The sequence below is a fragment of the Ruditapes philippinarum genome, unplaced genomic scaffold (assembly GCF_026571515.1).
Source record: "Ruditapes philippinarum isolate M1 unplaced genomic scaffold, ASM2657151v2 ctg439_1_1_1_1, whole genome shotgun sequence".
NCBI lineage: Eukaryota > Metazoa > Mollusca > Bivalvia > Venerida > Veneridae > Ruditapes > Ruditapes philippinarum.
The window spans coordinates 141,539-169,270 of NW_026862043.1; the positions used below are offsets into that span (position 1 = coordinate 141,539).

General features: G+C 32.1%; 2 protein-coding genes across 2 annotated transcripts; both read right to left on the reverse strand.

Annotated features, from left to right (window-relative positions):
- Window positions 1-11,741, reverse strand: LOC132717751 (uncharacterized). The gene is made up of 7 exons (XM_060701311.1): window positions 11,466-11,741; window positions 11,241-11,317; window positions 10,695-10,926; window positions 9,909-10,112; window positions 9,659-9,753; window positions 9,324-9,449; window positions 1-376 (listed from the first exon to the last, which is right to left on the reverse strand). Exons 1-7 carry the CDS (start codon window positions 11,635-11,637, stop codon window positions 311-313), a joined length of 972 nt encoding a protein of 323 aa, XP_060557294.1. The 5' UTR covers window positions 11,638-11,741; the 3' UTR covers window positions 1-310.
- On the reverse strand, window positions 11,715-27,732 carry LOC132717752 (uncharacterized). The gene is made up of 7 exons (XM_060701312.1): window positions 27,553-27,732; window positions 27,270-27,365; window positions 26,241-26,408; window positions 24,310-24,392; window positions 23,343-23,543; window positions 12,214-12,775; window positions 11,715-11,740 (listed from the first exon to the last, which is right to left on the reverse strand). The coding sequence occupies exons 1-7, from the start codon at window positions 27,671-27,673 to the stop codon at window positions 11,715-11,717; spliced, it is 1,257 nt and encodes a 418-aa protein (XP_060557295.1). The 5' UTR covers window positions 27,674-27,732.

Consider the following 27,732-nt stretch of genomic DNA (forward strand, 5'->3'; position numbering starts at 1 on the left):
ATAAGAATCATTTTCATATGTTTACAAGCTAAACCTAAATGACCCATGACACTCTTTTACTAAAGGTCAATAAAACTATTTAAGAAAACTGTAGAGAGTAAAATACTATATAGTATACAACATAATTAAAAGGCTGTAAAAACGGGATATCAATATTTACATATATATACATCGTACCTTCAAGTATTTACCAGAATTTTAATAGCTGGTAGGTGTTTTGTTTCTGTTCAAACACTTTTACAGTTTCAAACATGTAAGTTACATCAGTTAGGAAAACTCAAATGTCTCTTTGTAACCAGGTGTGTTTGTTTTAAAACGTTATGCCATGGCGATCACTGTTGATGAGAATCATTTTCTCCAGTAAAAACCACTTAAACTGAAATTTTAGAAAGTATGCTCAAAGTAAAAGAAACTACAAGAATCAAAAGATATCTGCAAGACAACGTAATTTTAGTATGGTAACAATACCTTTGACCTGACGACAGTTTATACGAAGTTTTTCCATAAACACAATGTATGCCTTTTTGTGTGCTGTCACATTGTTTTATCGACGTGGAAATATTTGCGATGTTTGTTCGCGCAAAAATTATTTTTTTAGGCAAACTTTCTTCTTTCATTTGCAAACACGTTTTCATACAGCATCTTACATGAATAAATTTGACTGTTCAGGTACCTAGATTATTTTTACTCATTGCTTATGTGTTTAAGTTTGGTCATAACAAATCACAAATGTTTTAAGAAAACAATATGTTTGTAAATAACACAATTATTATAGGTTATAGTTTGATTTTATTGACCTGTCAATTATGAATACATTATAGCACTCATTTAAATATTCGATCCCATTTTGGTTTTGTCCGTGTCGTTTACGAGAATTAATATGAAATATATAACTAATGTTTTGAAGGTCACACCATCGTAAGGCAAAGCTAGTCATTACATCCTGCAATATCACAGTCGGTTAAGTGATTGCCTTATGTGCGAGAGTTTTGTGGTTAGATCGCTACTACTGCCATTGTTTTAGACCTACTCTTTATTTTTGCAGTGTATTTTAATGGAAATGGCCGAGAGCTTGCATTATTGTCTACACAGATATAAAGCAACTTAGAAACACTGTTTTGTGTCGATTTGTATTGTGTTTACAGCATTAAAATGACATTTACCGATTTTAATCGAATGAATTTTAAATATTTATTCTTAAACCGTGTTTATTAAAGAGTACAATGTATAGACTTTACCAAAATAAGCGCAAATCATATTAAAACAAAACAAACAAATAAAAAAAAAGAAACAAGCTTTAATAATGTTGAAAATATAGATAAAAGAAAACATGGACCTACGAGGTCTCGATCTTACAACACGCTGAACACTTAGAAATAATTATAAACCCATGGTTCACCCTATTGCGCTTTAACGCCTAGTACAATAAACTTGCAGATACAGATTAAGATAAATCATATCACGGGGGTGGAACCCCATATGAATCTCAAAAATGAGCATCGGTAAAAATGATATGTGAATTTCCGCTACACCAGATGTGAAGCATAACACCAGATGTGACTGGAAAAATAGGCTGATTGCAGGGTAAGTTTTCATCTTTTTAAACATTTATATAAAATTCAATCCTTCATTTAACAAAATCGAAATGTGATTCTACCCTCCTGAGTCTCCTCTATATTACCCCTTGTTGTTTTGGATTTCTATGCAGTCTTCATCGAGATATTCTTTTCGTCGTGGGTTCTGGTGTGTCCAAAATATGCAATGTGAATGAAGAAAATGTCACTAAACGGACTAAAAAAACAGCGATTTTACGAAATCTAAGTACAGGCCGATGCTCAACATTCAAACAAATCCTGGTTTAAACATTTATTGAGATTTGGCTATATACAAGGGAATCGCTGCTCAAAATTACATTTGAGCTCCAGATGTGCTGACGGGATTCATAAGTGATGTAGAAAACCATCTACAAAACTACGGACCACTTCCATATAATCATTGAATAGCCAATGTATAGAAACAATATAGGTTTTGCAGCTCTGGCGGAAAGTTCAGTTGTAACATTAGTGTGTTTGATTACCACAGTGACAGAGCACACTAGCTTATGCTAGCATTAGAAATACTAAAAGACCCGAGTACATGAAAATGTTGACGCAGAGCGGATAGTACTCGTATGATAAACAATTCACTGATAAATGATATGTAACTTGGACAAACCAAACTGAAAGTATTGAACTTTGTAAAGCTATCGTGTCATATAATATGTTTCTATAATAATGTTTACTTTCATAAAAATATCTATCACTTTAATATTCCACAAGTTATAGTTATAGCGACAGACTGTTTTGTGTAAATATCATGGCCTGATGCGACATCGAAGGTTTTTCTTTACAGAATATGGGTCGAGAACATTGTCTGTAAGGAAAACCCGAGATGCCGCCCCAGGTCATGATATTTCTACATAATAATAGAGTTCGATACATTATACATGTGTAACTGTTTTATCGCATGATAAACAGAAATGAGAATTTTAATAAACATAAAATTTCAATTTATAATTGGCTTCTTTCCATAAATTAAATTCCCCACCCGAAACCTCGGTTACTTTTTATGTAACGTGTCAATTACCGATATTGTAAACCTCTCATCACATGAGCCAATTAGAAGTGTGTTGAGTGTTCCTGATTGGTTGGATGACAAAAGACACAGAAAAACATTGCTGTAAATAATTTGGACGCGCCAGTATTACACTAACCGCCGTTTCATCAGCATTTTGATGGCATGTCAAAAGATGGATTTTTAAATTTATATCAATAAGTCTATTATTAACGATTACTGTTATTTTCTCGGGTACTTGAAATGGATGATATTGCAAGTAATGGTACTCATGAAAAGATTCATAGAGGCAGTGCCTCTTAGCGCAAAATAACATGAAACAAAATAAAAGGTTTATAAACAAGTACGTCCATGCACCAGACAAAACTTTATGCAAACCCATTTCCACATTATATATCCCATTAATAAATTTGTTTTTTGCTGTTAAAGTTTCTTTAAAACCATTCAAAGAATTACAGAGCAGGCATGAAATTCAGATAGGCACTGACCCATAATTACGACTGTGGGCATGGCATGAAGTGAACCATGTAAATATTCTGCAGGGACGTTTCTTGATGTGGAAAATAAATATGCAAATCTTCTTTGATCTTTTTTTAAAAGTTTATCACAAACTTTCTTACAACATCATAACAAATTCAAAAACGCTTCATATTACTCCCCTATTAAGCAGACAGTGCAGTCGAGTGAATAATTAATTAATTAATTAATGCATGGTGGCATAAAAAGGGAAAGATTGCAGTACACACGACGTCAATAAGTCAAAATAAGCAAGGTCTTCCCAAAATATCTACGTATGTTCAAAACCTTTCGTATGCAGAATGTCTTATATCTCTTTCTATATGGATACTATGTTATTCAAGTGAAAATGTGTCTATTTCGGATAATAGTATTTATTACAGAATGATATACAATAGAATGAATTCTAGATTGCTGTATGAAAGTGATGCGTAATTATGTTGCTTTTTTATGTTATGCACATATGAATCTCTTCAACACATCTGGAGCTCAAATGCAATTTTGAGCAGCGATTCCCTTGTATGTAGCCAATTCTCAATAAATGTTTAAACCAGGATTTGTTTGAATGTTTAGCATCGGGGTAATATAGAGGAGAGTCAGGAGGGTAGAATCACATTTCGATTTTCTTAAAAAAAGGATTGAATTTTATATAAATGTTTAAAAAGATGAAAACTTACCCTGCAATCAGCCTATTTTTCCAGTCACATCTGGTGTTATGCTTCACATCTGGTGCAGCGGAAATTCACATATCATTTTTACCGATGCTCATTTTTGAGATTCATATGGGGTTCCACCCCCGTGCATATGTTACTGAGAACATCTCACGGAACTTCCCGAAAATCTATCGAAGATTTATATATTGTGTGCATTGACCGTATAATTAGTATGCAATTGACAGGTTAATAAAATCAAACAATATTTATATAACAAAAGAATGTTTCAAAGTATGACAAAGAAATGTTTGATCAGGTATTTATCAAACTAACAATGTTTATTTTAAACATTTATATAAATAATAAAAGTATTAATGAACTGAATAGAATAACGGCATATTGCATATAACATTTACCTGCTTAATGAACTTTGTTCGCTCGAACTCGGAGGGCCTGTGCAAATTTGTTCGAGAGATCGGTAGTTCGAGCCAACCGAGGTTGAACTATTATTACGTTTATCATATGCCTTACGGTTTTCTTGCTAACATCGGTCGAATGATAAATGCGTCAATTTAATTGTTTGTTAGTACATCTCTTCGTCGAGTATGTCATATTCAGAATTATTATCCCAGTGTTTTAATTAAGTATTAACGGTACGCTGTGTTAGTCTATATTCATGGTTGAGTTCGATTGGGCAATCACACCAAACTTGTTGAACAATGTTCAAAATATATTTATATGTATATAATGGGATGAATTTAATTTAAAAAAATAAATTTATGAAATATTTAAAAAAAAAACATTTACAGCAGCATCTGTTTGTAGTCATTTACTAAAATAAACACACGTACAAGTATTATTATATAAATAGATAACACTGTAATAATTCACTTTACATGAACCACGGTTGTTATTAAAGCCGTCCAGGTAATTGCCATGCATATTTCACTAAGTTCACGAGTTATTTTCTTTTTATCGTTACCATAAACGGCAAATCAACAATATTATCATAACAAACAAATCGGTTACAAGTCAAGTCAAGTCAAGTCAAATTTCCTTTATTTCACACATTTCATGTTAACATGAATAAATGTGGTTAATAATAAATACAATGTGAGTAGAGGCTCTTTAAACAAATGTACAATGTATAATTATATAATTTGAGTGGTAAAATAATTCGTAGAAAGAGTATTTATTCATATCATTTGCTGAACTGCAGTACGTTCAATTAACAATGTATCAAAACCACAAATTGTTAAAGTTCTTAGTAAATATGTTACCACAAAAAACCGTGGAGAGTCACGTAATTTGGACACTCTCTAAGGGTATAATTTCGTTTCATATTACCTTTCTTTTTATTTATCGACAAACGATGAGAATAGTTACAAAAAAGAAAAAGGGAAAAGAAATAATATTATAAACAACTGACAAGTGATGTACAATTATGTACGACATAATATTTTAAACCATTACAATGACATTTCTAGACTCATACTTATAAGCTAAATGAAAAAAGTGTCATACTATTTAGACAAATATTATAACAAACAAACACTTTACAATGGGTAATAAAAGATTTATCTGTGAATATTCGTGTAATAGTCTTGGAATGTAAGTAATTCTTGGAATGTAAGTAATCACATATGAGGTGAGTTCTAATTTTAATTATCTTAAAATTATTGTTTTAACAAATTTACATAATTTCAAATATTCGCTCTTGTTTTCTGTATTAATTAGTTGATCTAGTTTGAATGTATTTGCACGTCTGTAATAATAGGGTTTCAAAAATTTCTTTCTTTCATCATTAAGCAAAACACATTCAAATAAGTAATGAAATTCGTCGCCTATTTTATTGTTACAAGAAGTACATGTTCTTTGATTGATTGGTATTCGGGCCCAATTGCCTGTTTCTATTGGTAATCTATGGTTACGTGTTCGAAATTTTATCATGTAACGAAGAAAAGGTTTAGGAGTTGATAAAAGGTATTTTTCGAATTTAAATTCTTTTTTGAATATTCTGTAGAATGTACTTTTGCTGGAGTTTTGAATAACGGAATACCAATCATTTAGAAAAAAATCTTTTAGATTCTTCCTAATTGCTAATTTCAACCACTTGTCGTTTCCGAAATTTTGTGTATCCCATATATTACATAAACCGCAATTTATGAAAATTTGTCTTAAGTTTGCAATTCAAGGAAATTTTTTTTTCTCAAATTATTTTCACTTAAGTTTTTTGAAAGATTATATATAATATTGTTTAATAGTGACGACACTTTCTTTTGATGGTTATTTACATCGTGCTTTTTTAATCTAGCCTAAAACATTATTATTCTTTCATTTCTATCAAAAGATAGCGACAGGCAGCCTGTTTCTCCGTACACCATATAATTCGTGGTGGATCGTTTCATATTTAAAATATTTTTTTTTGATTGTGCTCGTTCAATCACTTCTATATTACCATATCCCCATATTTCCGCCCAATTAAAGAAGAATAGGTTTAATTGTTTTATTAAAAAAGATATATTTGGATATCAATTGGTAAACTAAGTCGACTTGAGTTTCTTATCAAATATGCATTGCTCTAGTAGCGTGTAATGCTATGAGCTTTTAAGTTTAAGTATATGATCCACTTTTACAAAAATAAAACTCCTAGATACTTGTACTCCGTAACTACCTCTAATCTTTCGTTGTTCAAGATAAAATTATAGTTTTGTTGTCGTCCTTTAGAAAATACTACGATTTTAGATTTAGATGTATTTACAGTAAGTTTTCATGTTTTACAATAGTTTTCATACAAATGTAATGATTTTTGAAAATCTTCAACCGATTCAGATAAAATAACAGTGTCGTCAGTGTAAAGTAATATAAATATCTTTAAAAAATCACGAATTTCGTCTGCGTTTTGGTCATTTTGTACCGTGATTCCCATAGTGTCATTACTATTTGCAAAATAATCGCTAAGGTCATTCAAAAACATTGAAAAAAGTAGAGGGGACAAGTTCTCTCCTTGACGTACGCCTATGTTACTAGGGAAAAAATTTGAAACTTCAAAGTTAACTCTGACACACGATTTAATGTTATCGTACATGTTTTTAATGACATTTAAACATTTTCCTGTTATATTAAGATTAAAGAGTTTTTGCCAAAGACCATTTCTCCAGACTGTATCAAAGGCTTGTTTGAGATCGATAAAAGCACAGAATAATTTATTTTTACTGTTATTAACGTAATTGATTAAATGATGTAATACAAAAATTTGGTCTGTGGTTGAAAACCCCTTCCTAAAACCTGCTTGACTATTATTTATTATATTATTTTCATCTGCATAAGTAGTAAGCCTATTATTTATTATACTGGTAAAAAGTTTTCCCAAACAGCTTAGAAGTGTTATAGGTCTATAATTTTCAGGTTTACTAGCATCACCTTTGTTTTTATATATTGGATTTATTATCCCAATAGTCCACATTTCAGGTATAACACCTTTTTCAAATACTAAATTAAAAAGTTTGAAATACGTATCTTTCATTAAACTATATGAGCATTTTATTTGTTCGTTAACTATTTGGTCTAACCCACATGCTTTATTATTTTTTAACATTTTTACTGCCTTATCAATCTCTTCATATGTTATAGGACAATTGATAGATCTAGATTCGTTTTGGTTTGATTGCTCATTATTTTCTAGATCAAATGTGTTATTGTCATTAATTGTTCCATCATTTGAAAAATTAACATTTCTGAAAAATTCATACATTTCATCGATACTTGCTTCCGTTTTGCATTGACTGTTATTATTACGAAGTAAATTCCAATATTTCCTGGGATCTTTGATTTTTAATTTGCGAAATTTATCAATGTTTCTATTCAAATGTTTATTTTTAAACGAACGCATAGTATTTTTGTATATCTTACTTTTTTCTTTAAGGTTATATTTGTTTTCGTCAGTTTTTCTTAATTTATATAAATATTTCGCTCTATGAAAGTTTCTTCTTGCTTTCCTACACTGATATCCAAACCAAGAGCTATTGTTATTTACTACTTCATTGTTGTTTTTAATTTTATAGCCAAATGCTTCCTCAGAAGTTTTAAGAAATAGTGAGGAGATATTTGTAACTAAATCATCTGCATTTTGCTGATTAAAATTGTCGCTATTTTTCAAAACGTCAAGTTTTTCATTTAATTCCTCTATAAGATTTATATCAAATTTCTGTAAAAAGCTTTCACTTTTCTTATTGTCCCATAATTTAATAGATGGTTCAGTATTATTAACATGTTCAACAATTTCAATTTGGTTAGTATTCAATGTTAAAACAATAGGATTATGTGCATCTGATAAAATGGGACAAAAATCTTTAACAGTAAGATCGAGTACATTTTTAAACAGATTTGAATTACATATAAAATAATCGACGGTACTGGTACCTTTACAAGTAGTACTTCCGGTGTAATCGCCAGAAGTTCGACCATTTAATATATACATATTATTTAATTGTAAAAAATCAATAAATCTATTACCGTAACTGTTATTATGTTTATCGGTGTTATAACGTAATAGCTTTACATTTTGTGCATTTTGAAATTTACTCATTTCAGTATCAAATTCATCGCAAAGAACGCTTAAGTTTTGGTTTTCCAAAAAACGTCTATCGACTGTAATAAAATCTTCAGTTGATTTTGTACGTGAATTGAAATCTCAAAACAATATATACGATGAGTAATTGTCCGACAGGCGATTGAAATCGTCTTGAATTTCGGAAAAAGGATCGTCAACTGCATAGTCCGAGTATTCGGGTGGTATATACACAACACCACAGAAAATGTCTGTTTCAGATTTGCATAAAACCTCTTACAGCACCTCTTATTTTGTATCAATTAACCTTAATTAATTTGTCACTATCACTAGGTGTTAAAAACATGTGTCGCAGACTGTCATTTATTTAGGACATGTCGAGTTGTCTTTTTGTGTTCGACCGAAAAGGTGTGATTTTCACTATATTTCTGCCGAAGGGACCAGAGAACAGGTTCGAGAGTTCGAGCGATCGGTGTTCGAGCGATCCGAGGTAGAACAATATATATTATATAGGAATTTTGCCGGGACTGTGTAATGAGTTCGAGCGAAGGGAGGTATTCGAGCGATCCGAGTTCGAGCGAACGAAGTTTAACTGTATATGTAACACAAAACAGTATTAAATTCAAGAAATCATATTTTCGCAATATTCCTGCGCGCAAAAAGTCCACTTTTTGACATTCGCAAAATGTTTGTTACGCATAAATATCGACTTATACAATTCAATTCAATTTTTTCATATCAATGTCTTTATTGCTTTAAACATTTTACAATGCTTATAGCACAGAGCAGTACCTGACCAAGTATAATGACAATTAAGGCAAAAATGTGACAACTAGAGTGTTAACGAAGTAAATGTGGACGGACGACAGACATTCAACGATTCTAAAAGATCATTAGAGCCAGCTCAGAAGAGCAAAAAGCAAAAAACATTAATACTTTTATCAAGAATTTTAAACGCTTGATAAGCTCACCTTCAGTTTTTGCATTTGCTCATGTGTTTCGTCGTGATGTTCCTCTGGATGTTCCTGGAATACCTCTTTTAAGAGTTGAAAGGAATCGCCTTGTAATACTGTCCGATGAACTACGTTCTCAAAATCCTTGAAAAAACCCATATATATGTACTTTCGTGAAGTTAAAATCTAAATATGTAACTGGTATTCAAATATTACATCATTTGCTTGGATTTGATAAAATTAGTACTATTAAAGTAAATAATTATCAAATATCTATGATTATCCAAATACATAAATATTTTATGTCTTTATTTGTCATCACTAATTTAATCAAGTCACTGTGTTTTATTTACCCTTGTTATATGAATGGCACGTTCGAATTCTGATAAACACTCTGTGAGAAGTCCTTCAAGGCTGGCAAGCCCGTCATATGTCTTTGCAAGATGGTCTAAAATAAATAAAACATTAACAACAATCAAATCAACAAAGATTAGTTATAATGATGATTATAAATGAACTAAACACATGTCTTTAAAATGTATATCGAAAAAGCTCTAACAAATTATTTGTGTTACGTGAGATAGAAATAGAAAAAAAACATACCAATCTCTGCATTGGAATTTCTAAGCTCGATAGTACTACATTTTGATTCATACTCTGCATTTGATTTTCGCTTTCTTTGAGCCAGTTCCTTCATATCCTGTGCATTTAATATAAGGCTTGCAGCAGCCATCTCACACTCGTTTGCGCCATTTAAAGCCATGCCAATACCTGCCGAGACCAAACCTGCTCCAAGGGAAGCACCATCTGAAAGTCATTTTTGAATTGTTGAAACAGATTTTATCTGTCATGACTATACTTTATACCTGTATATAAAAGGTTCACCAGACATTAAATAAAACAAGTAGTCAGTCCAAAAACATTGGCTAGGGTTCATTAATTGTTTGGGGTTGACTAGAAGGTCATAATAATGTATCAAGATCTAAAGAATTGTGTATATTTTCCTTTATCATATAGCACTCTACAAGAATTAAACAGAAGTAAGTGTACTACATATACAACATTGTAAGTTAAAACATCTTTTTTATTTGTTAATTCGTAGATATTTTGTTCTAGTTTGTTTCTGTTTAATTTTGTTTTGTTTGTCCGTTTTATCAAAAATTTGCTACATTGCTAAACGCATCAGAACATAAAACTGTTACTGGTTTGAAATACATGATGCACTGTTCAAAAGTACAAGGTATAAAATAAATTGTCATACCTAGCTAAATGCGGTGTTTGCTTTCTCCTGTAATAATAATAATAATAATAATAATAATAATAATAATAATAATAATAATAATAATAATAGTAATAATAATAATAAAACAACTGTACAAGTACACCTACATGTAGATGGTGCAAACAATATTCCTACAATAGCGGATGCAGCGCCCCATAAAGATCCCGTTTTTTTAAATTCCTCTGATAATGATCGAAGTCTACGTGCTTGATTTTCGAGGTAAACAGCATTATGTTCCTCATTGGTAGCTCCATACTCTTCACATTCCTGGAACATCTTTTTTATGCCTTGTAAATAATCGCCTTGTGATAATAATAGATGAAATTCGGTCTTGAAATCCTTGAAAAAAAACTGTATATTTTTACTTTCGTTACATTAAAATCTAAATATGTTATTAGTATTCAAATATTACATCATTTACTTGGATGTGATAAAAATAATACCATCAAAGTGATTAATTATCAAATATTTACTAAATCCATGCATAAGCAATTGAGACAATGTACAACTTTGGCAGTTTTTCATAAACACATTGCTTTTTCAATCACGGTGTTGTAGTTTTAATACAATGGTGCTGATTATTAAGATACATAGAAAATTTTATGTCTTTATTTGTCACCAATAATTAAATCAAATTAATGTGTTTTATTTACCTTTTTTATGGGAAATTCTAAGCCTGATATACACTCTGTGAAAAGTCTATCAATGTTTGCAGTCTTAGCAAGATGGTCTAAAATAAATAAATCACTATCAACAAACAAATCAACAAAGATAAGTTATAATGATGTTTAAATTTGAACTAAACCCATGTCTTTAAAAAAAATAGAAAAAAGGTTTAAATTTGTGTTACGTGAGAACGTAATAGAAAAATAACATACCAGTTTTCGCTTTGGAATTACTAAGCTCGATAGATGTCGTGCTAAATTTTGATTTATACTCTTCCATTAATGTTCGCTTTCTTTGAGCCAGATCCTTCATATACTGTGCAGTTAATTTAAGGCTTGCAGCAGCCATCCTACACTTATAGGCACCATTAAAGTATATGGCCATGCCAATACCTGTCGAGACCAAAGCTACTCCAAGTGAAGCACCAGCTGAAAGTCATTTTTGAATTGTTGAAACAGACTTTATCTGTCATGACTATACTTTATACCTGTATATAAAAGGTTCACCAGACATTATATATCACAAGTAGTCAGTCCAAAAACATTGGCTAGGGTTCATTATTTTTTGGGGGTTGACTAAAAAAGTAATTATAATGTAACAGAATCTAAAGAATTGTGCACATTTTCCTTTATCATATCGCACTCTACAAGAATTAAACTGAAGTAAGTGTATTACACATACAACATTGTAAGATAAAAAAACTTTTTATTTTGTTATTTGTTAATTCGTTGATGTTTTTTTACCTTGTTTCTGTTTAAGTTTGTTTGTTTGTCCGTTTTATCATTAATTTGCTACATTGCGAAGACCATGAAAACAGGAAACTCTTACTGTTTTTAAATACATGATGCAATGTACAAGTGTACAAGGTATAGGTTAAATTATCATACCTAGCTAAATGCGGTGTTTGCTTTTTCCTGTCATAATAATAATAATAAGTAACAACTGTACAAGTGCACCTACATGAAAATGGTTCAATCAATATTCCTACAAAAGCAGATGCAGTGCCCCATAATGATGCCTTTATGTTAAATGCCCCTGATATTCGTCGAAGATTACGTGCTCGGATTTCGAGGTCAACAGCACCACGTTCCTTATTGTTAGCTTCATCCTCGTATTTCGATAGTTCTTTTTCGGTCAATTGAAGCATATCTAATATATTTATTTCAAACCTAGCTTCTTTGATTTCATCTTCTTTTAATTTTATCGTACAACGATTGGCACCAATAAAATTATGGATTTTCGACTTCAAAGAAACTATTTCGCCTGTGCAAGTACGAAGGTTACGCTTAAACGCAAGTAACGTTTGTGACAATCTTTCAATATCCACTCTGCTGGGACAAGGCACTCGTGAAATCTTTTTCTTTTCCTTTAACACAGCACTTCCGGTTACTGTAAACGCATTGGTTACGCAATTACAAACACCCTCTGCTTTCTGGTTAAGTATATATATGTCAGTTTTTGTGTCTGGATCATTTATATTTCTTGAAAATTCCTGTAGCTTATCCGGTAAGCATCTGATTTTCTGTAAATAAATGATTTTTGAAGTCTGAAACCGAGTGTAGTTGTATATGTATTATAGTATACTGTATAGATATTCATTACCTGAGGGAACGTGAATAATTAACAAAGACATATAACTTTTCATATACTATATGCATTGTACACGTCATATTTAAATATAAGCTTGAACAAAATACATATTCATATTTTGCAGCACTAAATAAATACATATTTATTAGCTGACACAGATATATGTATTCTATATTTACATTACATCTACACCATACTGCATTACAATCGTAAATGATTACACTAAGCATACGCGTTGTCTATGAATAGCTGTTAAAACAAATGTGTTAAGTGGCCTTGAGCCATATACGGGAATCATAATCGGGATAGATTTTTTTTACCTTTCGTACAAAGTCCTCCAAGATCTTAAATAAAAGTTGTCCTCTGTGATTACGTGTATTATTAGCCTTTGTTCTCATGTCTATGTATGTTACATACTGAGATATATTCAATAAACTTAAAACTATTTAATAAACTTGATAATCAATTGTAATTTGACCATGTTTGATTTATAGATAAGATAATGATTTAAAACATAATCAGAAAATAAAAAAAATCTCTCGGTATGTTGCATTTTGTTCTAAGTAATTAAAAACAAACATTAATTGAAGTGTATCACCTCTATGTATAGGTTAGTGTTTAATAATACGTATAAACAAAAATAATTGGTCAAGCCTGCCACAGGCAGGCGATCAATTATTTTTGTTTACGCGTATTATTAAACATTAACCTATTTCATGATCATCATTACTGGTAGTATAGGGGTCTCTTTAACGCCACGACTGCGCATGCACGGCGGCCATTTTGTTTTCTATTAATAGTAACTCATTTGCATAGAAGAACACACACTACTTTGGCATCTCAATAGTCCTTTGTTAGTGTATCCGCCCCTAAATAAACACACGCCATACATTGCGGCGACTTTAAAGGGATTAACTTTAACAGTTAAATAGGCTATTGTTAAACCATCTGGTCTTAAATAGATAGACACTAGACACTGAGACTATGATCACGTTCGGTGCACTCGTGACCTGATCTAAATATAACTTATAATGTCGCTTGTAAAAACAGGTCCGAGCATGCGCAATAAGTACAATTACATTTATGATTGGAGTCATTTTGTCACTGGACGTCTAGCAGGAAACATTGTCAACAAAAAGTACTATGTTCAGGTAAAATACATTGCTTAATGCTTTAGTTTAAATCAAATGCATATTTCGTTCTATTTATTTATTTTTACATCAATATAGTTCATTTTTTATATAAATTCAATTCGTGTATGGATAAATCTATATGATATATAAATATGTTTCGTATATAGTTCTTTTTATCTGTAATTTATTTTGACATGTTATAATTATTTTTTTTTCACTAATATTGTTCAACAATTTATTTATTTATACTGTTTGATAAGTTTTGATAATAAAATAAAACTTTTATTTCTCTGTAATATCTTGTCATCTCTCCGTTTAGGGCTCAGCACCTGACCCTCAATGTGCGCGACCACGCCTTAAATCGTGTATACAAGTCAGCTCTGTATACTTCCGGGGGATATTTTTATTCACGTTTCTATTAATAAAGTGATGATGTCATTCTTAAAATAGAATCCAAAATGGCCGCCGCATGTCTGTTATTCAACACGGCCATCGTGCATGTTGAGTGAGGTCATTTCTTCTATGCAATTGAGTTACTATAAAAAGAAAACAAAATGGCCGCAGCGCATGCGCAGCCGTGGCGTTAAAGAGACTATACTACTATTTCTTTTTCAACCAAAAAACAAGGCATTTCTCTAAATCACTGATAGCTCCGCCTTTTCGCTCTACAAGATGTCTAAACCTTGTCAACTTTCTAACATGTCACATTTAGATAAGCTAAATAAATGGCCCTTTCAACATATAATCAGACACATTTTTTACTGAAATGTCACAGAAGTATAGCTTTATCTACAGTAAGACTATCATGTTTCTATAAAAAAAAACAGCGAGGAAAAAAGATGCAATTAGGTAAAACCAATGGAGTTAATGAAATGTGTACATCCTTTTAAAATATCTGGAAAATGTGAGAAAAATAAATAAGAGACTATTAATTGATACAAATTTGTTATAAGCTTCAAGTTATTCACTAACATTCAAAATCCCTATTAATTTGCTCATTTGAAAAACAGTTCTTTTTTCTGTGTGGAATGGGTTCATGTTCAATGAGTTTTCCAGCCAAAAATGAATAAAATATAAAAGTACATGTACCTAAATGACGTTTAGGTTTGAGAATATATAATCACTTAAATGTGTGACACAAATATATTCACCTAGCAACAAGTAGAAATTTACGCTACCAGAACACCTGTATAGATTTACAAAATTAGAAATGTAGTTGAAATATTCAATACTCACTGAATACGGTAATAATTATATTTCACTGTGTTTAGAATTTGTTTTCACCTCACTACACTTTACTGCAGTAAATTTATTGTCCCTGTATTTCAAAACTTTTCTTGCTAAAGATTATCATTCTTCATAGTCATCATTAGCATCATCATCCTAATCAATACACTCAATATACTTATGTGTATCATCAAGATCATCAGCAACGTGATTATGCTAATTAATAATTATGAGAAGAAATAGTATGACAACACTATCAGTATCATAATCATCATCATCACAGCGAATAAGATGACCATAACAATAATCAACAGCGTGAGCATCAATATCATTATCATCATCAACATCATCATCAGCATCATCGTATGAGTATAGATGCTCACTATTAAACGTAAAAAACCAGCCTAATATTGTACAATAATTAGGATCATTATGAGAAGCAGCAGCAGGATGGTATCAACGTAATCATTGCAAATGTCATGTAGGGAGAGAAATGTGCAGCCTGACCTGTACTCGAACCAGGTACACATCTCACTTATTAGGCAGCTTCATTAATAAAAAGAAAAGTGCTGAATTTTGCCATACCCCATCGTCGGTTAACCACGGTATATATTCCGTACATACTACATTAACTAGATAATGTAGTATGTACGGAATATACACCGTGGGTACCGACGATGGCCATAACACTGCCCTTGAATTTTTCTTTCTTATGGGCACAGATAATGAACCTTTTGAGCTGCAAACATGATACAATCACAACCCCCTTTGGGTGCTAAATGTCTCAGGGTAAAATATGTACCTGACCTGTACTTGAACCAACTATTGGAATACCATATAGTAGCTCTACTGACCAAGCTTATAATCACAGGAACATTTAATATCAGTGACTGTTTTATACCATGACACTATCAAAATACCTTTTACTCATCACCATCAACAACATAATTATTCAACTGTTAAAATGACCATCAAAATACTTCTACTCATCATCGTCATCAGTGCAATCAACATGATTCTGGTCATCATCACTATCATGGACATAATCATCACAATCAAAATACTTTTTTGCTCATCATCACCATTATCAACAAAATCATCATCATCGCAATCAACATACTTTTGCTCATCGTCATCATCATCATCAATATAATCATCAGCATCAACATCACAATCAACATATTTCTGTTCACAATTACCATTATTATCATCATCATCATCATCCTCAACATTATCATCAATATAATCATCAGCATCACCATCAATAAACTTCAGTTCACCATCACCATCATCAATATAATCATCATCACATTATTACTGCAATCAAAATACTTAAATTGCTTATCTTCACTAACATCAACCTCATATTCAACCAAATCTTTAGACATTTTAACAATCGCTATTGTCAGGAACATGTTTACTAATAGAATCATTGTCATCATCAGCAATGCTATTTTCATCATCAGAATTATCATTGCAATTAACATCAGTATGCTTCATATCACCATCATATTATCATCACATTCAAAATACTTTGCTTACTCATCATATATATAATCATTTTCATCCACATATGACATACTAGATCCTGACAGATAAGAATTTCCACCTCCCTCTTGTCTGGCACTTCTTAGACAACCTATGGAAAGCACTCTTCAAGAAGAATACCCTGGCCGGAAAATTAAATTTTGCCCTCCTTCGAACTCAGTTACGAGTACCACATTTACAACCTATGGACGACACTTTCCTGAAAATAACCCTCCCCACCCTGGACTGTCATTTTTATAAGCTCCCCACCATGTCGTGAATATCACGATATTATTAGATAATTAACTATTTAAGCGGGAAAATATTTTATTTTCTGTTTGCTCCTTGCCATGAAATTCTTGATTTTCATGTCATTTACATTTTAAATAAATGGCGGGAAAATTCTTTATATTTTATAAACTCCTTATCACGAGAATTGTGCTTTTTGTGTATTTTGCTCTCTGCCATGAAATTCATGATTTTCATGTTATTAACAATTTAAATATATGGCGGGACAATTATTTATATTTTCTAAACTCCTTGCCACGAAATTTGTGCCTTCACGTTTTTTTCCTTAGGCTTATGGCGGGAATAGCAACTTGTATAAAAAGATTGTAGTTGTATGTAAGATTGTTAACACGATAAAGGATTGTTACGAAATACATTAAATGATTGGATAAATGTTTATAATAAAAATTTTGGAATTAACAGATTTAAATAAAATGTAAAAAAATTTCGGTATTGGAATTTTTTATTCAGAGGAAATAAGATGTATTAAATCAAATGTCAGTGTGGAATGGGCATTATTATTCGGTCTTATATTAAGGAAATCTTAAAGTCCACCACACACCCTTCCTCGACAGGTATCTTTTGGACAAACTCTGGAAGTTCTTTTCACAAAATATCCCCTCTCGACAAGCATTTTCAACCTTCCCTTCCAACTTGATTCTCATCCCTTGTGTATCCTTAAACAATTATAGTTCTTTTCTTTATACACATATTTCTGGCTAAATACAAATATTGCTGGAAAATACTCATGTTTAAGTAAAAAGTTCACTGACAGATCAATTTATTCAGAACACCTGGCATGATCAGATGACGTAATCAGCTAATTATTCAAATTATTATATGTTTTAGAAAGAGTTCAAAATAATAAAATGTTACACCGCAATCTTGCTTGGAAATCTATTCCATTTAAGGTCAGGAAAAAATCGGATCTCTATCAAAACTTGGTTATGGGCAAATCCAAATATTCCTCATGATAATAAGAAATGTTCGTTTTGTACAAAATGACATCGGTGATGTTTTATACTCCGATGTCCACGACCGGGCATCTTAAGCCTTAATGGCCGGAATAGTCATACTGGTTTAATCTAATTTTGCAATTCAACCTAAATATCCTAATTATGAAAATAAAGAGATACAGACGCCACAACTATATATCAACTTCCTTACCGAATTATATTCCTTTATTGCCATAACTTACTTGCCGCTTATAATTCTTATAATTGGGCTTTCTTTAGGGATTCTATATTTATCTATTTTATGATCACATCCGTGTTATTTGTGCCGTGTGGCGGCTGTAAAAAGTCTCCCCGTACATTTAATCAATGATGTCATATTTTCGATCCTTGAAGATCGTTCAGCACGACATTATTGTTGTGCTTGTGGTAGTTTTAGTTTCAACTTTTCGGCATTTTCTAGTTGGGTGGTTCCAATATTCCTACTTAAATAATGTTGAATCACCCTTAGGATATGTTGCCTGCTTTTTAAATTTGTCTTTTGACGTCTTATCTGTGATACGCAGGCTTCATAACCTCTGATCCCCTTTCAAAATTCCATTTTATTTAGTTCCGCCCATTGTTTTCTCGTTTAGGGCACACGTATTTTTTTTTTAATTGGGGACCATACGCCGCTTTTCATGGAATGGCACGGAAGTGTCACATTGAAGGTTCCATGATAACCGCCGTATGAACACAACTGCGGATGTTTCTAAATTCAAATTTTACTATTTCATGTTTAAATGTTGAATTCTGCTTAAGCCGGTGCTAGGGGGCGTGGACGGTAACTTGCACTTTCCAGTACCGTCCATGAACAGGCTCAATCAAACCGAGCCTGCAACATTTTCAATTTTGCCGTGTTGGGCTTTCTTTAGGGATTCAGTATTTATCTATTTTACAATGTAACTATTCTAGCGATTTACTCAATATAGGCCAAATCACGTGCATCACGCGCACTCGCTATTATTTACTATTTTATTTATTTATTTATTCACAGAAGGTGCAGTTTTCTTTAAATCGAAGAAAACAGACTTGATTTAGGTTCGGTTTGCTACAAAAATAGTAATGTTAATTGCTCTTACACTTCGCTGAAACGTGAAGGAAATACCCGTGCTTGTCATTTTATAGGATTTTTGTAAGAATTGCTAAATTCTTATAAAAAAAATCTGGACACAAAGTGATCCCTCGGAAGCATTAACCACAACATAATTACATGAGAATTGCAGACACGGTTTGATTGAGTCTGTACATGAGGGATAATGAATACGTGCAACATCCCTCACGTCCCCTAGCACCGGCTTGAGCGGTACTCAATTCTCAACACTCAATAGTGCTGGCATCAATGAACATGAGGGTATGTTTAAGCCCGATCTTGCATGGCTAGGGCTTTAATAACTCCGAGAGCTTCTATAGATATTAATGAGAGTTAATAACGTGTATTAGCGCTTTTCCTGTTTAACAATATTCGTCTGATTCTTGTGATTTCGCGTTTCATTATTTGTTATGTGTATCAAGAAACCGGTTCGGCTTGAAATGCGCTTCACGAACAAGTGGGATAGAATTTGACAGGTATTATTTGATGATGAATTTATCGTGGTCGTTATTAAGCTAAGACATTTTTTTCATGACGCTCCGATTAACTATTATAAAACGTTCAACAGCGGCGCGTGCATGCGTTATTTTATTTGCCTTTGTGAATGCTTTTCCTCTTCGTAAATGTATACCTGCGTTGCGAAGCTTTTTGTGCCAAAATGTATGTATATATATATATATATATATATAATATATATATATATATATAATAAAAAAAAAACACAGTCCATGAGTTAACTTATTTAATTATTTGCCTACCGGTTTCTCTTATGATCATCAGGGCAAATAAGACGTCGTTTTTTATATATATATATTTTTTTTGATGGTTTTTATATCTATATTTTATATGTATGTATATGTAAAGTTGAGAGTAAAATAAAGAAATAAACTAAAACTATTACTGGGACATTATATAATGTGTCCCAGATTTTTTTTGAAGTATCTAAATGTATCAAAGTCAAGACGGTGTGTATAAATTAATAAAACAATTAACATTCAACTCATGCGCTTACATTTTGCCAAGATAAGTTTATTATTATTATTATTATTATAATCATTACAAAACAAAAATACTAAAAGGAATGTTGCCTATCTATATCAAAAAAATTTAGGAAAATTCATTATGAAAGGGCGGTTGCTGTATTTTTTTTAAAATCACACGCGTGTACTTCTTACTAAGAAACATTTTACTTCCCGTTTATTTAAGTAGATCTACGTGTTAATGATTATATCATATATTATTTTTTGTTGTTTCATAGTTTGGAGGCTTTACTTTTGAAATGTGTCAGATTTAAATCTATGCCCAAACATGAACAGTGCGTTATCTTTATATTATATTTTATTTAATAATTTTACATTTATTTTTAATTATATTTTAGTAATCTGCATTCACTCTAGAGCATGCTCGTTGCTTGGCTAATTTCTTTCTTTCTTTTGTGTGTGTGTGTGTGTGTGTGTGTGGGGGGGGGTGTACTTATTGTGACAACAGGGAAAGATAATCATATTCATATGCTTATATATATGAGACCGTACGTATGATACTACTATCAACCTTAATAATCACACGCGTGGTAACATAACTATATTCAACAGACTTGACTTCTGTGTTGTTATATTTTTCTGGTCCTTCGGGATCATTGATGCCAGCACTATTAAGTGTTGAGAATTGAGTACCGCTCAAGCCGGTGCTAGAGAGCGTGAGGGATGTTGCACTTATTCATTATCCCTCATGTACAGACTCAATCAAACCGAGTCTGCAATTCTTATGTAATTTTGTTGCGATTAATGCTTCCGAGGGATCACTTTGTTTCCAGATTTTTGAATCATTTGACCCATATTTTGATAAAATAGATAAATATAGAATCCCTAAAGAAAGCCCAACACAGCAAAATTGAAAATGTTGCAGGCTCGGTTTGATTGAGCCTGTTCATGGACGGTACTGGAAAGTGCAAGTTACCGTCCACGCCCCCTAGCACCGGCTTAAGCAGAATTCAACATTTAAACGTGAAATAGTAAAATTTTGAATTTAGAAACATCCGCAGATGTGTTCATACGGCGGTTATCATGGAACCTTCAATGTGACACTTACGTGCCATTCCATGAAAAGCGGCGTATGGTCCCCAAGTAATAAAAAGCGTGTGCCCTAAACGAGAAAACAATGGGCGGAACTAAATAAAATGGAATTTAGAAAGGGGATCAGAGGTTATGAAGCCTGCGTATCACAGATAAGACGTCAAAAGACAAATTTAAAAAGCAGGCAACATATCCTAAGGGTGATTCAACATTATTCAAGTAGGAATATTGGAACCACCCAACTAGAAAATGCCGAAAAGTTGAAACTAAAAATACCACAAGCACAACAATAATGTCGTGCTGAACGATCTTCAAGGATCGAAAATATAACATCATTGATTAAATGTACGGGGAGACTTTTTACAGCCGCCACACGGCACAAATAACACGGATGTGATCATAAAATAGATAAATATAGAATCCCTAAAGAAAGCCCAACACAGGCGAATCTAAAAAACTTTGTTGTATAGTTTCATCAAAATCAACCAAATAGTTAAAGAATGCATGTTATTAAAAAAATCTATTTTAAGCTCTGGTGGCCATCTCGTTTAGTAGACCGGAACCATCTGGGCAGTTTTTATGGAAAACTATCCAAGGATCTTTCATGTAGAGCTTCATCAAAATTTAACAAAATGAATAAGAAGTAAATCCCGTTTAAACTTTTTTCTAGTTGTATTTTCTGATCGCAAGATCAGTAAATACATAGCTAACATCCACGGTCTAACACAAAATTTCCTAACAGACCTAACAACGCAAAGTAGTTCTCACTCAAAACTGCTTAAAACCCAGCAGTTTAAAAGACAGAATATTTTTAATGTAGGCATTTAACGAATTACAGTGCGCATTGAAAGTTTAGATTAGTCAATAGAAATATCAGGTTACAATCACAAATTTCGCGGATGAATATCATTTTAATCAATGAAAATGCTATTTCTAGCTATGTCGATTACTGAATACTCCAGGGCGTAGTATAAAAAAAATCTGACTGGCCGAGTAGTGGAAAATATATACATGTCGGACTGTTTTGGCCAGAAGATTTTCGCTATAAATTATTTTTAATCAGTGTTTAAACAGGTTTATCGTGAACAAAATACCTCGAAATTGATAAGGATTACAAACACGAAATGGAAATTCTCAATTTTGAATTACAATGTATTTGTTTTTATTCAGGGCTACATATTACGTATTACTTCACTGTGGTGCAGGGGTATCGCGCTCGTATCGCGCTCGTTTAGGGTGTGAGAGGCCTAAGGTTCAATCCTAGTCGAGGCAACTTTTTTTTGAAGTGTCTTTTTTTAAGGAAGTAGCCACGATATGCAAGGATAAAGTGTGTCATAAAAAATGATTTTTTTGATGGCAACTCTAGTCATGCAAAATTCCATATGTATCAATCTCAAAAACTGTTATAGAAAAAAAATCTTAACGCAGTCGCTGTGTAAGATGAATTATAGTATATATAAAAATAAACCTATATAGGAAAATACATACAGATAGTCAGTATGATTTAGATCAGAAAATACCACAGAGCTTGCAGCCCTTTGATTTTTGCAATGGCGTCTATCTTGTTCAGCAGACCCAAACGATTTTAGCAGTTTTGTAAAAGACTGTCCATTGATCATTTCTGTAGTTTAAATAACATCTATTGAGCTATATACATTTTTTTTATAAAATAAAAAAAAACAGAATCCCTAAAGAAGGCCCAACACGACAAAATTAAAATGTTGCAGGCTCGGTTTGATTGAGCCTGTTCATGGACGGTACTGGAAAGTGCAAGTTATCATCCGCGCCCCATAGCACCGGCTTAAGCAGAATTCAACATTTAAACACGAAAATGGTGAAATTTTGAATTTAGAAACATCTGCAGATGTGTTCATACGGCAGTTATCATGGATTATTCAATGTGACTCAGTAGTGTCACTCCATGAAAAGCGGCGTATGGTCCCCAAGTAAAAGAATGCGTGTGCCCTAAACGAGAAAACAATTGGCGGAAACTAAATAAATGGAATTTTGAAGGAGATGCTGTTCAAGTAAAATTGTTAATGACAGACGACGGGAACTGGTATCACAATAGCTTACATAAAGTAACGTGCTCAGATGTGATAGTAAAAGACAACTGTAGAATATTGAAAATTCAAAACAGAAAGCAATTATATAATATTAAGCTAACCTTTATTATTTGCATATCCCCTTCATGAAATGATGTCTGAGTTACTTTCCCCGTTGTTTTTACTACAGGATCTTGGAAGATAAGTGTAGATTCGTCAGAGATTAGTTGTGAATCTCTTCTTAGACAAGGGTTAGATGTATCCTCTTCTTCAGAAAGTGCTGTCGTTCTTCTTTGTTGTCTAGTTTCAGTTTTCTTCTTCCACTGTTGGCATTTCCATCCATAACTGACGTGTCACTTTGTTGTGCTTCAAAGAAAAGAAAGAATAGAGTAATTCATTGATATACCAGATGGCTGACAGACAAGATGTTTTAGTTATCAGAAACAAGAGGGCCCTTATATTTTATCACCTACATATTTAGGCTCTTAATGACAAGGCAGAATAATATTTTTTTACCATGAATGAAAAGCAATTGCAAAATGATTATTTATTGTTAATGTGCGATTAAATGACTGTTTTGCAATATTCATCACCATATTTCTACTGCGCTGACTAACGTAGTATGGGATGCATATTTTGCATGTTTGGACCTCTTTGTTTTGGTAATTTATGTAAATGTAAGTCCCGTTTGTAATTTGTAAGTATCGTTGTCCCACTGTACAATGTTTTATTTTCAAATACATGAAAATCACCATTAATCTGAAAGTGTGCTACCTTTACAGTATTGTCCATACATTTCCAGGACATTTCGGCTTAAAAGATTACAGTTATAGTGTTAACAAGGTGTTTTCATATACTCGTATTTGGACTCTATGGTCTTTTTTGACCCTAGATGATTCATGTTCAAAGTAGAAATCAAGATAGCAACCTATATGACAAATTTTCTGGAATATTACCTATATAGAATTTACAACGACTTTTATAATTTGGACTGTATGAGCTAGATGACTCTTATTTGAACTTGACCTAAAAATCATAGAAGCAACTTTTCAGACAAATTTCCATAATATTTTGGAATGAAAATATTACCCTTTGAATGTTGAAGGGACTACACTGAAGTTCTTTTGGTTTCTTCTTCCACTGTGGAATTTCCATCCACAACTGATGTGTCTCTTTGTTGTGTTCAAAATGCCAACAAAATTAATTTGTATCTCCCTTTACACTTATAACAACAATACCCTCTTAAGAACATGATACAAACGTGATAATTTAACCTTTTTTTTTTAAAGCCAGCTAGACGCTAAATATAAAAATTTTGTACATTGTAGGATGGAGGAAAAAAGATGTATGAAAAAGTGTAGGAAGTCTATTGTTAGCAAAGATGACCATGATGAATAAAGGCAGTGTTAGCAAATATGTAGAAATCTATTTTTCAGTCAAGGTCAGTTCTACCTTTGAGAACGCCCAAAAGGTTGCTTTTTCCAAGTATAAAGATAATTGATAACTAACCAAGTTACAGTCAGTTACTGAATTATGACTGAAAATTCAATACCTTGACCTTCAAGATCAAGGTCGTACATGAGTCAAGTCATTTTGAGTTTAATATACATGAAGGTCCTGACCTTAAATATGTTGTGTCTAAACATGAAGTTAATCCATCAATAAAAATAACAAAGTTGATAGCAAGTTACAGGGGAAAAACAAGGGAATTTACATTTTATTTAACATTTACGGTCAAGTCAATCCAATGTCAAGGTAATATCTAATTATTCAATATATTTGTTTGGTCTTTGTTATAAATAAAAAATATGTACATAAAGAACAAAACTATGACAATTTAACCAAAATTCAATTACGTTGACCTTGGCGGCCAAGGTCATCTTAAAGGCCAAGTTCAAGGTCAGTTCTACCCTTTTTAAAAGGGTCTTATCCAAAGGTTATTTTGTCCAAGTATGGAAATAGTGAAAAAACCAAGAATCCCCTAAGGTAAAAAGCCCAACACGGGCAAAATTGTAAAATGTTTGGATTGAGACATTCATGTACAGTCTGGAAAGTTGCAAGTTACCGTCCACGCACCCTTTAGCACCGGCTTAAGCAGAATTCAACATAAAATTATGAAGAAATTGAAGATAATCCATTCATTAATTACCAAAGTTTGGCAACACGTTTACTTCTATAAAAACAATATGATCACCGAAATTTGATACAGCATCATCTTTGACAAGTTTTGTTGTTAATGACATATTCGACCGTTCATCTTTTCGCCTTAGTTCTGATTCAATGCGCTTCATTCCTTTCCGAAACATTTCAGTTTCTTAAATGTTTTTGTACTGTTTCCCTTTCAGATAGTGGTAGGAAATTAGATCTTACACGAATGGAATTATCTGCCATTTGAAAACTTGTTTGTATGGTAGTGTACTCGGTTTTTTGAACTCGTTCATATAATTTGGAAACTAAAATTTATATGAAACATAATGTACTATATCTTACAGTATTTAATTAAAATAAAAAAAATTCTTTAAAGTTTGTGGTTTAAGGCATCCGATTTTTTAAAGTGGTTAAAAGGCCAGTCCCTTGGGAAAGATTCCCCGTCTGTTTCCAAAAAATAGATATTTTTATATTTGGCACCAATGGTGTTAAGAAAAAAATCAAATTGCTTTTCAACATAATGTCCGCAGAAATTTAAAAGGATTAAAGTTTAATAATAATAAATGAAGTATATTTTGGTAATTCAAGATTCATTTTTTACCTATGTTATCCATTGACTTCCATTGAATTCCTCTTTTAAAGATTGACGATTTTCAAGTTGTACATTGCCACAACCTTTTTGGCAAATTCTTTATAGCCGTTTCAATGGTTGAAGCTGTAAAAAGAGAGCTCTCCATTCTGTAATCGCGGATCATTTTGGGACAAAGCGCTTTTTACTGATTGTACCATTTTATTGTAAGCATCAGGGACCCACTTTTGCTCCACCAAATGTTTAAAACGTCTTCCCATGATAAAAAAACTCTTGAGAATACTTGTGCAACTGCTTTCCCGTAATGTATGCAGAACACCCTTTGGAAGACTTTCTTCTAGACTTGATACTTTCTGTTCGATAGCCTTGATGAAGTTTTTCTCTAAAATATCTAAAACTTCTTTTTTTTTTTCTGCACTACAATTTTTTACGTCAATCACAATTCCAATACCTGCATATTATTGACGTACGTTATTAGAAATTAATGATTGAATAATATTTTCAAATGTATTCGGGTAAATATGACTTGTTATCAAAATTTAATTGAAATGATAAAAATGACTGATATTTTTGCATGGAAGTTAATACAGGTGTTACTTATAAACCATGTTCCTTTTATTTTCAGCGTAATCATTTCGGGTAACAGAAAAAACCAGGCATTGCGATTTTAAAGTGGTTTAAAAGACCAAGCCCTTCAAGATTCCGTTCTTTTCCCAAAAAATAAACCAAAATATTGACCAAAAATGTTATATTTAAACTTAAGTTAACTTGTACCAAATGTGGGAAATCCAATGATTAATAACAGTACTGATCTTCATTAAAACTTTTGGTGAACATTTAGAATAAGGTTGTATAGGCAAAAGGAATATAAATGCATTAGTTGCTTCATGTGTAAACTGTACTTGACCTAAATAGAGGCAAAATGTCAAACCCAAATATTATCTATTTTTAAACTTTTATTATATACACGGGTTAGTTGATTGTTTTAAAAACTATTTAAAAACTTCAAATGTAATATAAAAATTACATTCTACTATGTTCGAGGGGCGGGCGGTGAAGTTTTTTTCTTTGACGGAGGAATTTTTTCTATATTTTAATTATGGAGCCTGTAGGGGTTAAGTTGGGAGGGATAAGTATTAGGACCTTTTTACTTAAAACAAATTTTATATCTTAAGGTTGCAGAGCAATTTCAAACAATATCCAAAAAAAAGCATATTGACTGAAGTTATTACATTCATTCACAATAAAAAATTTTGGGACTGAATTTTTATGTATAGATTTGATATGAAAACAATCTAATTTTTTTAATTACCTGGAATGTCCACAGAAGCTCCAGATGGCAAACGAGAATCAAGTCTGTCAACCTTTTCAATAAGTGTGTCAAGCTTTCCATGTGTCAAGTCTTGGCCTATGCATAAGTAAAAAAGACGGATATCAAGTATTAATTGTTTTGATGTTAAATTAAGAGAAACAAAGATATTATACTTTCAGACATTCAGAGTTATATATTTTCAATAAGAATTACTATATTACTTGTACAAAATTGTAAAAGATATCTTAAATATTGCTAAAAGATATTGGGAAGCTACATTTACCATTATCAATTTTTTCCAAGACTTCTTTATTTGTCATTTCTATAAAGTAAAGCTTATGAACAGCTTGTAGCAAATCATGTGGCGACAAAGGACCAGTGGCTAATGATCTGAACAAGTGCATTTATTTCCTCCGTAAACTTTTCATCATTGATCTCTTTCAGACAGTATTCAAAGCAGCAT